This window comes from Rhinolophus sinicus, linkage group LG09, assembly GCF_036562045.2.
Source record: "Rhinolophus sinicus isolate RSC01 linkage group LG09, ASM3656204v1, whole genome shotgun sequence".
NCBI lineage: Eukaryota > Metazoa > Chordata > Mammalia > Chiroptera > Rhinolophidae > Rhinolophus > Rhinolophus sinicus.
Window position 1 is genome coordinate 94,734,167 of NC_133758.1, and position 13,287 is coordinate 94,747,453.

Genomic DNA, 13,287 nt, shown 5'->3' on the forward strand with positions numbered 1-13,287 from the left:
ATATGAACTATAATGGATAAGTTATCAATGAAATAAAAGAAACAATAGTATAGGTAAAGTTTATGATCACATAGGAAGAAAGAAAACCCAAGCTCAGCTCCAGCATTTTCCTGTGTCAGAGTGAGTGATGGCCAATGGTGTCACCTGACACAGGCTGCACACCTTCTGTGTCTTCATCTTCTCATCCAACAGAAGCTTCAATACAGATGTTCTGACTTCCGCATTTTACAAGTGGAGAATATGAGGCCTAGAAAACTTATATTACATTTTCAAGGTCTTATAGCTAGTTTTTAAATTAAAGGGGAAGACACTAATTCAGTACAAGAAATAATCAGTTATAATTGTTTTGGGGAACTCTTTAACTATGAACATGAATGCTTCTATCTCTAAAGCCTTGTGCATGTACAATGCATAAATTAATTAGAAAACTGCTTCATGACTTTATAAATTTTATAGACTTTACAAATTTTAGTGTCATAAAAGTTCAGGAGCAAAATTTTATTTTAAAATGTATACTTGCAAATAATTGCTTTAAAATACAAAATAATCATGAAAATATTTTAGAATTCAATGAAATTAAGACTGCAAACTCTAAGCTACTGGCTTGAATAGCTCATGCCAGAAATACTAAGTTTCTGTAAGTTCACTGGTATATGATTAGATATAGATTTTCAAATAGTTAGTACCTGTTCCTAAAACACATAATTTTATATCTTGGACCTCAGTGATGACTTGCATAACAAAGTTGGAATAATAGATGAATGAAGAGTAATGTTTTATGCATAGAATTATTTAAAATAATACTTAAAAGGGGACTAAGCTCCTATATATGGATTAAATTATAAAACCTGGTTTTAATATAATTCATAATTATGTTTGTATGGTTATTTTAGAAAAGGGATAGGACCTGATTTAAATTCATTCAACAACTTGTGAAGGCAAACTTTATGTGCATTTCTTGTCTAGAACATAAATTTCAAATCTCTCTTGATTTATTTACATCTTGAGGGACTGAGCAATGAATGATAAGGTCAGAAAACTTTATATTATATATAAATGGTCAAGCCAGTCAGTTGATCTGTAAGTCTAAGTTTAAGCTACCCACAACGAGCTTGTTTTACATTATTAATTTTTTGAGGCTAGTAGAATATTTTAAAGCCAATTTTGGGGAAAGAAAAGTTAACTAATACTTTACGACATTGATATAGCTAAGGAATTAGCATATTCAATAATTTAGTAAATTATATCTCTATGATTAGAAAAAATGTACACATGGAACATATGGAGTTAAGCAAAGCATTTGTTAGATTCCCATATCAGAAGAAAAAATATGAAGAAACTGAGTTAAAATATTATTCAATTAGATGTATATGTCAGTTATCGAATTATCAAAGAATTACCATTAATTGATCACAAATAACATTGTAGATACTAAATGTTATTTGTAGACAACATTTTCAGATACTAAAAACACAATCAATCCTTAGCCTTTCCCAAATCAGTTTTTCCCTAAAGGTGCATACAAATATAGACAACACCTAATTTGTAAATTGTACGAAGAAAGAAACTATAGCTAATTAATCATATGCTATATAGTACTTAAAAAAGACTAGAAGACTGAAACACTAGGAAAAAAAACTGATACATTTAAATTCACCAAGCACAGAAAGTGTTACACATGTGTAAAAGAACTCTACACAAACACAAACAGAAGCTCAATAGCATCATGTGTTTTAAAAACAAAGGCTTACATAATTCTATTTAACTATAAACATCATACACATGAACATTGAAGTGCAGCCCCCAAAAATCAAGACATTATCAGAAATATATCATAACAAGGCAGGTCTTTTGTAACCCAAAAAGACCATATGTATGTCACAGATATTGAAATTAATTATGTTCTCTCTTCTGAGGAGGGACGATCAATAAACTGAAAACCTATCCAAAGAAGAAGCACTCAACGCTATGTCTTATGAAAAATGATTAAAAACCAAGAAAGGATTCACTGATCAGATACTTAAAAGGACACGCTAACTATCTATGAAAACACCCGAACGGCTAGCACACAGATGGGTTAGATTTAGGAAACAAAGCCCAATGTACAAACACTACAAAAAGCTGTATCTCACAGAACCATGGAAAGCACAAACCAATCATCTTTTCACTCAACAGGGAACAGAAGCTCCATCTTACATATTTTCATACCCTTAGTGTTAACAGAATAACTGTCAAGTAGGCACTCAATACTAGAGCTATTGATTAACTAAACAGAAAAAAATATTACTGACGTATAAAAAGAGTATGTTCAGAGGTAGCAATTTCTTTACTTAGGGCATATTTGTGAGGAGTGTTTCCCAAAGTTTGTTTTATGGAAACATGAGTTACCTATGGTTGAAGAGTTACAAGAGAAAATAGAAAATGGCATACCCCATGTCCCCAGTTTGGAGATGTGAAATGCTTATTAGTATGTAAAGGATTTGTTTGAAGCCCTTCATTAAAGTAGTCTGTTTATTCACTGATGTTTCCCCAATATTTTAACCATCACCTTTTTTAATGGTGTCTCGGGCGAACATCCCAGGGTGCTTTGGTCAATGCTCTCTAAGGTGGACTTACACTTTGGACAATGTATTGAACTTTTGAGATCAACTCATGCCTGTGTCTTTGAGGACAAACGCACTCCCTGTATTTTAAACATTTTCACATATGTGAAACATCTGCACTATTGTATGTTTAAGATGAGACAAGCAACACCTAAGTATGCTATCTTTGCTTTCTAAAATGATGAGAAGCATATCTTGAAGGCCTTGTGGGATCATCTTCTTCCCACTTTTGGAAGCTTGCTAGAGCTGGCTTAGCAGGTCCAACTTTGCTCAAAACAACAAAGGTCAGATGCCAAGCAGTAGGCAGCAAAGGCTCCTTCTTTCCCACAGGGCCACTTTTCCAACCGGGGGCCCGCACAGGTGCAGAATCACATAGATACTCACTGTACCCATCCCATAAATGTGTAGAGCATGCCAGGGGTTGGAAAATCAGCAATTTTATTGTAAATATAAACTCTACAAGAGTTACTAGGTTTAGCAAAGAAAAACAGAAGATGTCCCATTCTATCTGAATTTCAGAATAACAACAAGATGTTTTTTAATGCGAGTATGTTCCATATAATATTTGGGAATACTTATACTAAAAATTAATATTTATCTGAAATTGAAATTTAACTGGGTATGCTATATTTCATCTGGCAACGATACTCTACACCAGAATGTCAGCTGTAGTGCATACAGGACTTTTTTGGCTTAGCCTGAATCATAGGACAAAGAGAATTCCAGGGATTGTGTGTGCGTTACCATTGGTCAGCTTTTGAGATTTTCCGCAATGAACTCAATTTTATGTCTGCATCATGTAGTATTAGTGTGCACCTATGACTCCTCACATGGCACAAGAAAAAGAACTCATTTATTTTTCCCACCATAATAATCTAGAGAACAACCAAAGAGAATCTAATGAAGAGGAAATAGTCCTGAAAGAAGATTCAGATCTCAGTTCTTCATTCTTACTCTGACAGCTATTTGTCCTTTGGTCAGTTTTTGTATTTTTCTAGGCTTTGGTTGCCTGACTCCGATATCCCCTATAGCACTAACATTTTACGACCCCAAGTAAACTAAACTTTGTCTTGTTCTTGATGACTAACCATGCTTTCATATTTTGGAAGCAGAGGAAACAACCTCAAAGTTAAAGAAAACCAAGGGACTGGCTAAAAGATGATCCTTATATTTAATTAAGATCCATTTGTTTCAAAAGAAATATTGTCACCTTCAGGCTAAAAAGGTACCTTAAATATTTCATCAACAATAGCTGTTATTCATCAACCATATAACTTTAAATACCTGTCATTTCCTGGACAGTCAGTACCAAATAACATTTTTTCCAGACCATTGAAAAAGCAGTTGATTATTTCACTTTCTTGACTCTTATGTGGTACCATGAAACTATAAAGCATTCTGCACATTCCACAAAAGGTATCTATGCACAAAGGGCAAATCCACCTTCTCTAATAGATTGTCCAACAGTTTGATTTATATAACACTGTTCTGCACAGTCTATAATGCTAATCCATTTTGCCTTCAGCTTAACTTGCTGCGATTAAAAGACAGTGACAATTAGAGTTTTTCTCTAGTTAAATACTATGCCCTCTTATAATCTGAATGCCAAACATTGCTTTCAAGTGATTAAAAACTTGATCATCAACATCTTTAGCATAGCATAAAAAGAAATAAGTGATGTCAAATTATATAAATGGCTGAGTTGTGACCTTAGGGTTGCCAGTTAATTCCAAAATTCCAGTTAAATTTGGATTTCAATTTTCAAAGACCAAATTTGGGACATACTTAAAATTATTTATTATCTGAAATTCAAATTTAACTGGCATTCTGTATTTTTATTTGTATATCTGGCAATTCTATGTGGACTATCTACATGAGACATTTGCCAATTATCATCTTTTTTCACCCTAATCAAAATACCTGTTTTGATTTTGATTTTTACTCCAGACTTGAGAAGTTCTACTTACTACAGAATATAAATAAATGAGTAATTTTCCAGCCAAATTTATTCTTATTAATATCTGTTAACTTTTAACAAAATCAGGTCCCCATCATTAACATTATATTCTACAGAACATATCATCTGAAGAGACCAACATTTTACCTACCTGTGGATAATATATGAGAAGGCCACATAATAAAATGTTTCTTTTTTTCACTTCCTTTGCAAATTCCCTAATCTGCGTTAGGTTTTCCATTTTCTGACCAAAAGGTACAGATTTACAATCAAGAAAATGCACCTGAAAATTAACGTAAAAGGCAACAATTAGAATACCATCCCATTCAGTTTCCTTTAAAAAATATAACATTAAAGAAGCTCAAAACACACACAATTATATTTTTATCAATTTGCATTAATTTTTGGTTAAGCATTCTAAGCCATAAATATTTAATAAGATCAATGCATCATCCTTTATAAATACAGAAGCAGTAAACACTCACTGACAATATAAAGTTCTATTTGAACTTGTGATAGAGTCACATGTATAAAAAATACTATTATCATTTGATCAATTCATTCAACTTAGTTCATAATTTGTAATTTGAAACTAGGATACAAATAAATGAATATATATTTAGGAAATTAACACTATCAATAAAATTCAAGTGAGTATTCATCTAATTTATGTACATAAATCTGTCTACAAGAATTCTTTTCAAAGTAATTAATAACTGGAATTCTAACAAATAATAATTTGTTTCTTAAAGTAAATCTAGAAGAATTTTATGTAGTGTTTTTTAGCAGTGTTAAATAGTGTTTTTCTTAAAATAATTCAATTGACTATTTTTTAAACATTATTTTTCGTTTAAATTTTATGGAGCACAGGTGATCTTTATTCATTTCTCCAAAATTATTGAAGGTTTCACAGTGTTGTTCATCTTTTATGGAATATAAAAGACATATACCCTCAAAATGAACAATTTAAAATGCAAATGTATACGTAAAATGAATACTCTGAAATATATTTATTCTTTCACAATACCAAATTTTAAAAACTTTCAAGAATTATAATTTGTTCAATTATGCATATTTATTAACTAGGAGCTTTTTAAAATATACTCTACCCTAAAACTTTTATGCTAGTCCCTTCCCTTCCTCTCTACTCATTTATATGGAAATGTGCTCCATAGAAAATACACAACAAAATATCTTATGTTTTTTCTGTAACACAAAGGAGATTTTTTTTTTCTTCCAACCCATCACATTACATTTTGCTTTTCCAGGGAAAAGTACTTATTAGCATCTATTTTTAAAGAGAATTATGAGATGACATGTAAGATGTATGTATATGCATTAAGTTAGTAATATTCAATAATTATTCCTTGGAACTTTATGTTAAATATAGTTAATTAAAGACAAACACATATAGCTGCTTCTTCCTGAAATCCAGGGTAACAATAAAAACTTTTTTTCTCTAAAAATGTTCAATCCATAAAGAAACCAAAAGAATAGACAAAGAAGAAAAGCGAAAAAAAAATGAGAGATGAATAGCAGAAGGAAACATTTTAGGTTTTTCTATCTGCTGACTACCTCATGAAAAGATACCCCATGAAAAGATGATGTGACCCTACAACCTTAGGCTTGCCTTCTCCTAGGTGTTTCCCTGAAAACTTATAATGGTGAAATTTCAGCTTTTTTACCAGGTAGCATTGCTTATGGTAAAAGTAACTCCTGACTGGTAAACCACAGGCAGGCTAAAAGAATTGTGAATGAACTATAAATACTAGATCTTGCTTCAGTACAATTTAGTAACTTGCAGCCAGGTGTCCCCCTAGCTGGGACCTGGAAGCTAATGCTTATCAGCTGTTGCAAAAGATGTCTATTCTTATTTGTAGCTGAAGGCTTCTAAAAGGATGGCTTACATGTCATCTTCTGTGGCCTCCTCCCCTCATCCATGAGAAGCCATGGTGGGAGGAGAAGAGGTGTGTCTGTGTCGAGGGGGAAGCTCCTATACTAATGTGCACTGATGAACTTAAGAGCTAAAGCTGAAGTGACATGGTCATCTCTGCCCTGCCTTTTTTTGTGTCCCGTAGTCTTTTACAAAGTTGGACAAACTAGTGCCACAAAGCCTCTTTTAATCTTATGATTTTGAAATATCTAGCTGAACCTAAAATTGCTGGTAGTGGGCTTGCAAACAAAAGCAGGTTATTTCCCCAAACTCAAGGCAATTTTGGAAACTTCAGTCATGGTATGGACCTAGAACCAGGGGACTGGCTGAGGGTAAAATTATCTCCAGAGCCCATATTGGCAGATCACTAGATGGCCCCATACACTGGCGACTAACTCTTCTAACCATGTAATTACCTGTACTGTTTAGATGCCATGAAATGCCGGGGACACCTTGTCCAATATACCTTATGTGGATGGAATGCCCTGGAGTTTTGCAGTGCACAACCTGGGCTACTTCATTGCCAGCCAAGGTAAGTAACTAGACAGACATTTCTTGTTTGATACAACTTAAGATTTCCTGACAAATTTTGAGTTCTGAAAATTCTCATACTAAAATAAGGGGCATGGGGAGAGCATTTGTGGGGGAAAAAAATAGCACAAGGAGCAAAAAACACAAGACTAATTTGTAATTACAGCCTTCACAGAGATTTAAAATGCACAGAAATGAAAGAGTGAACATACTGGTAACACGTTAAATGGAGAAGGAATGATGGATCTTATAAAACTGGGAATGGAGTTCTGCACCATGAAGCTGCCCCTGAGGTTGACCCAGCAGGAAGAGCAACCTGCCAAGAGCTAGTGAAACTATGGGGGATCAGAGCTGGGAGCAGGTCTGATAATTTCCGTGAAAGTGTCCTAAAGAGAGCAGGAAACTGCATTTTTAAATGGAAGTTAATTACATTCACTATTAATTATAGAAGCAAATAATAACTTTGGGAGCCTAAAAATGGTAGAACTAAAACTCTAGACAACAATAACTCATATTGGAATGAGAATGCTCAATGGATAATTGAAGTGTGCTGTGTCTGTGTTTTGTTTTGGAGAAGGACAGAGATTAGAAACTTTACGCATGTCTAACTTATAGCTAATTATGCATATTTTAAAAGTAATGGTATTGAGTTAAAGCTATATACAACTATACTTTATAGTTTCTGAACTTTCAAAGTGAGAAAAGGATTATGTATATCAACGCATCAAAGCATTACAGGAAAGTAGTAAACAAAACAATTGGCCAACAGCAACAACAAAATAAGTTTGTAGAAGGAATTCCAAATCCAAAACTAAAAAAATAAATGCAACACATTGAACCCTTTCATAGGTAACAGATTTAACAGATTGAAAAAAACTAACAATGTGCTAGTTATCAGATAAATATCTAAAGAAAACTATGCTGAAAAGTACAAAATAAAAGGATGAAAAAGACATTCCATGCAAATACCACCAAAAATAAAGGTTGTAGCGATATAATACGACACAGTAGAGTTTAAGACAAAAACCATTAAAACAGATAAAGAGGAATAGTACATAATAAAAATCAAAAATTATCATAATCAAAACCTTATTACCAAGAACATAGGTGTGAATGCACAAAGCGAAAAAATCGAATTGTATGAATACAATTTCCAAGTCCGTAAACATAGAGGGCTGTTTTACTGCATTTCTCTTAGAAACTAACATATGAATCAAATAAAGATTTAAAAAAATAGAATGTCATAAAGACTTCTGATCCAGTGCAGCAGCTAAGTTGAGGATTGGTACCTTTCCTTCCAAGTTTCTAATTCTATTGCTGTTATTTTGGCTGTTCTGATCCAGGCAAAGTTGCATACAAGCTGATGCCACTGCCACATTATATGGACCCAAATCCCTTATTCACCAATCACATGGAAGCTAATTTTTTGTTACAGAGACACATGCCATAGCAAAAACATCTAGGTTGAACTGAAGTACATGGTACGTGGTACAACAATTTTTAAAAGTTCTCATCAAGTCATGAGTGGAAGACTTTCATTCCAGCTATACATCAATAAGATACAACATACACTAGCTCCTCGGAAAGAAAAAGGTAATGGCCCTTAAAAAAATGAAAAATCGGTAGGCCAATGCTGTTTACCACAGACTCCATGAGTTAAGGAAATGGTGCATAAAGGTGAGTTCTAGGCAAGCTATTTATAGATCTACAAACTGCCTCTGTTAACCCACCAAACCTAATACTTCAATTATAAGGAAACTTGAAGATATGTAGTAATAGAACACAGGCGATTAATACAGGTCCTTTGCTTGAATACTTAGTATGTGCTAAATATTGTACTTGTCAATATAATTAGATTTTAAAGAAGCAGACATGCCTATTAACCTTACGCAATGTATAATCAGGTTGACAAAATTAAAACATGAAGAAGTAGGATGCATCTCAAAATGCTCTTTCACCCGGATGGGGAGGTCTGATGACATACGAAAAACAGAAAATAATCTCCAGCAGATGTGTAATTCCTAATATCAAAACCATGAAACTTAAGCATATACTTTACATTGTGCTACTAATTTTGAACCTCTAAAACACACCAACTACTTAGGAGTTCCAGGAAAATCTTCAGTTTGTATAGTAATGCAATCAATTTTAATTTTAAAAACAGGGCAGGTTTATACAACCACAGCAGAGGGTTGCAAAATGATCATGATAACTCAAGAGAAATGTAAATGTTTTTGCCTTAATAAAACAAACTTACAGCCTGGACAGGCTTGCATCCATTGAAAGGTAGCTAAACATTTCATCTAGGTTGAGTTCTGCAGATTTGCTTATAGCTAACAAGAAGATATTCTTTGATCTCTTTTTTAGCACTGTTCACTAATTTGCTACATGTAAATTACAGTAAAAACATTTCCCATTTAGGATACCATTTCTAACAGTTCTTTTTCATTCACACACTCAAAAAAGATACTGATCTCTTTCTAGAACCCCAAAAAAGAATATCTATATTTTTTTAAAGGTAGCAAATTCACTCCTATAAACTGGTAAACTGCTTAAACATTTAACATATGGGTAGCTTCATGGCTTTGTGGGTGGGCCAAGTTTCTGGCACCCAGAGTTTGGAAAAACTTCTCTGTGCCTGATGTCGTCTACATTCAGTTGTACACATGCTTTCGATTTGTCTAGTAAACATTTAATATACCCCTGGTCCCAGATGAATTCCAATTGATTTTCTTTAATATTTTAAAATGTGATTTTTCACTTCTTTCTGAGGACAGGTACATTAAATAAAGGACAATAATTAATATCACACACAATATTCTTTAAAACATCATGAATGATCCATAACCCCACATCTAACTCTTCTGTTTCATTCCAGAGCCCATGTTCACAGGAAGGCCATGAGTCAGGATTCATGATAGGAGGAGAAATAGACTCGTTGTTTATTTGACTAAGAAGAGAGTCAATTTGTGAAGCATAAGTATATATCCACATATGCATTACTTAACGCCCACCAAAGTGGAAGGAAGGGCAGTCAAAATGAAAGTTATGGTAATTATCAAATAATTGAGTTAAAAAGAATTGGTAGATAGAATAGAGGTTCTCTGAAGCCACACAATGCATACTGCAAAATTATCTACATATGTGTACAGAAAAGTAAATTGTGTGAATTAGGCCAAACATCATCAAAAAAGCACTTTTCAAAAGAAATATGAGGGAAATCTAATAACATGAAACTAGCTAATACTAAGCAGATCAAAGTAACAGTTCATCTTAAGGATTATTAAAAATGAGAAAAACTTTCATCTCACTTCAACTATTTATGAATTATATGGATTCTATTAATGAAAATTGCTTTAATTTAATGAATTGTCCTTTTAAAGAAAAAAAGAACAACCTTTTAACATTGAATCACTTCATTTTAGAACAAATTTAAATGAATGCCATTATGAAATTCAAATCATACTTCTAATGAATAGAAACTAATTAAGTTATAAGCTATCATGGAAACTCAGAACAAATGCTTAACAACTCATTTGTAAATCTTAACAGAATAAAATATCAGCAAAACTAGTGGGTTGAGAAATAATGGCATGTAACAAAAGATAGGAAATTAATAAATGCACTTTGCATTAAAATATCAACCATATAAAGATTTAAAGATTTAAATGTTTCTATTGATTCAAAGAATTTTTAAAAAATGAGTTCTATAATATCAGTATAAATGTTATATTTGTGTACATTTTTTCAGATCCTTATTTAAAAGATTAAAGAAGTAATGAAACCAGAACACATTTAAACAGTCAATACAAAAAACCTAACATTTTTTTTAAAACATGTAAAAAAATACATAAAACTGAACATTTTTTTCATATCACTTCACAAAGTGATTTCTCCTATAAGAACTAAACTTTGCCACTGTTGTATTATAGCACAATTAGCTGAAGTATTACATATATCTATACAAATTAGCATCTGTAGCCTCTGTAAAAAATTTTAGAATCAAAAGATAAAAGCAATCCAATGATTCATATGAAGCATTGATTTGTTTAGCTAGCATTATTTAAAACATATAACTCTATATTTTTTTCTGAGAAAATTTGTCAGAGAATATAAATTACGGAAGTTAAGAAGTTACAAAAAGCAGGTGTGTGATTTTTCACTGAGTTTAGTACATAATCTTTATACATGTTAGTGACTTATTAAAAATTTCATTTTACATAATCAAATTTATTACTACTTAAGCAACAATCAATAATTATTCTGTGGTTGTCCACAGGCCATTTAGATAAGCATTACGTGGTACTTTTTAAAAATAAATATTTTTGGAGTTCACAAATAGACACTATCTATTGAAGCCAACCACTAGACATTAGTCTTAGAAAAAACACAACACACAGAAATTCCAATTACAGTGCTTCTAATAACACATTGGAAAATCACTGGTATTTGTTTTGTTGGGTTATTTTTTTATTAAAATAAAATACTAGCTTAACTTTTTATTGCCATAAAAGTTACGTAATAGAATGAACATTCTACATTATGTAATACAACGAACCCAATATAAAAGGTGGCCAAATAAAACATAGTCTAGATTTGCACTACTAGAGTATCCACTAGCCATATATGGCTATTTATATTGAAATTCAAAGTTATTAAAATTATATATAAATTAGTAGCTACACTTCAAGTGCTGAAAGCAACAGGTAGCTAGCAGCTACGATACACAAGAGTATAGAAATTGAACATTTCATAATTGCAGGAACTGCTAAGAGGCGTAATTATCTAGCACAAAAGAAGTGTATGTAACATCATTGATGGTCATACCCTCCATTCATTTTTTTTTTTTGGAGGGGTCATTAATTTATGTGTCTGTATTACAAAAGGAATTTTAATTCCTGCCTAAATGTTCTGTTACTACTTCAAGTCCCACTGTAAAAAATTAGATATGGAATAAGCAAAATTATCTAGAGTCTGAGCTAAAACAGACTGAGTTTGTTTCTTATCTACATTTAAAAATATATACCTGACAATGTGGATGGATATGAATGTGTGGAAATAAAACTCCCAAATTGAGAAGGGCCCAGCTTGTTGCTGCCCAAGTGGGAGTAAAAGGGACTAAATTTACCTTTTTACCAGAAACAAGTAAAAAAGTGTGAAAACCATGTGAAACAGGGAGTTTTAAGGCATGATACACTAAGCAACTAAGGACGTCTCTGAGAGAGGACAAGTAAATGATGTGAGCCCTGTATCTGCCCCAACTTACTGCCTTGGCACATGGGGAAGGGTTGTGGATGTTCAGGTTTAAAGCCCCCCAAAATGATCAGAAGGAACAGTGCTGACACACACCCAGGGTCAGAAAGAGTGATAACAGCCATCACTCAGATCAGAAAACATAACTTATAGGGCATTAGGTAGAGGACTAAGAAGGTCCTTGCCTCCGTTGTGGGAGATAAATACATCACTCAAAACTGCCAAAGGTGTTCAAATTAGCTGACAAAGATTAAAATTGGTATTATAACTGTAGCCCACATATTCCAAAGTAGAGAAATAGAAGACATAAAAAAGGACCCAAGTCGAACTTGTAGAGGTGAAAACTACAGTGCCTAAGATGAAAAATGCACTATATTTTTTTTTTTTTTAAACTCAGGCCTCAGCATGTCTGCACACAAAGAATGGTACAATGAGGTAACACTTTCATGTCATATGTGTGCTGAGCTCAACTGAATGACCAGCAGGGCTAAGAAACATCTGCTTGGCATATGCTTTCATCACTGTGTGAGATTAAATGTAGTAACACAGATGAATGAGTGAAATACCGTGTTTCCCCAAAAAGAAGACCTACCCCGAAAATAAGCTCCAGTTAAGATTGCCAGCCAAATGGACACATTTAGTACGTTATGACAATGTTCCAAAAGAAGATGACATGACAATATTTGAATAAATGTAGATTGTTGTACATGAAAAAATAAGACATCCCCTGAAAAATACACCCTAATGTGTCTTTCAGAGCAAAAACTAATATATGACCCGGTCTTATTTTTGGGAGAACACAGTAGCACATTCTGTTGGCATATTATAATCATAGCACGTAAGTCTGAAGATAACCTTTGTTTAATATTATATTTATAACAAGGCCATTTTCAGGCTTCTAGATCCATTTAACTGCAGAGGATAGTATGCAAGGAAAAAACCCTTCCTCAACTGTTAATATTATAAGTATTTAATAGGCCAATCAGTTTATTGCACAATCCATATAAAAT

General features: G+C 32.9%; 1 protein-coding gene across 2 annotated transcripts in view; it reads right to left on the reverse strand.

Annotated features, from left to right (window-relative positions):
* CRPPA (CDP-L-ribitol pyrophosphorylase A) overlaps positions 1-13,287 on the reverse strand; it is a 215,473-nt gene that overhangs the window by 87,913 nt on the left and 114,273 nt on the right. For both annotated transcript variants that reach the window (XM_019727133.2, XM_074340804.1), the window contains one exon: positions 4,712-4,843. In XM_019727133.2, coding sequence (XP_019582692.2) covers positions 4,712-4,843 — 132 coding nt within the window. The remainder of the gene's footprint in view (positions 1-4,711; positions 4,844-13,287) is intronic.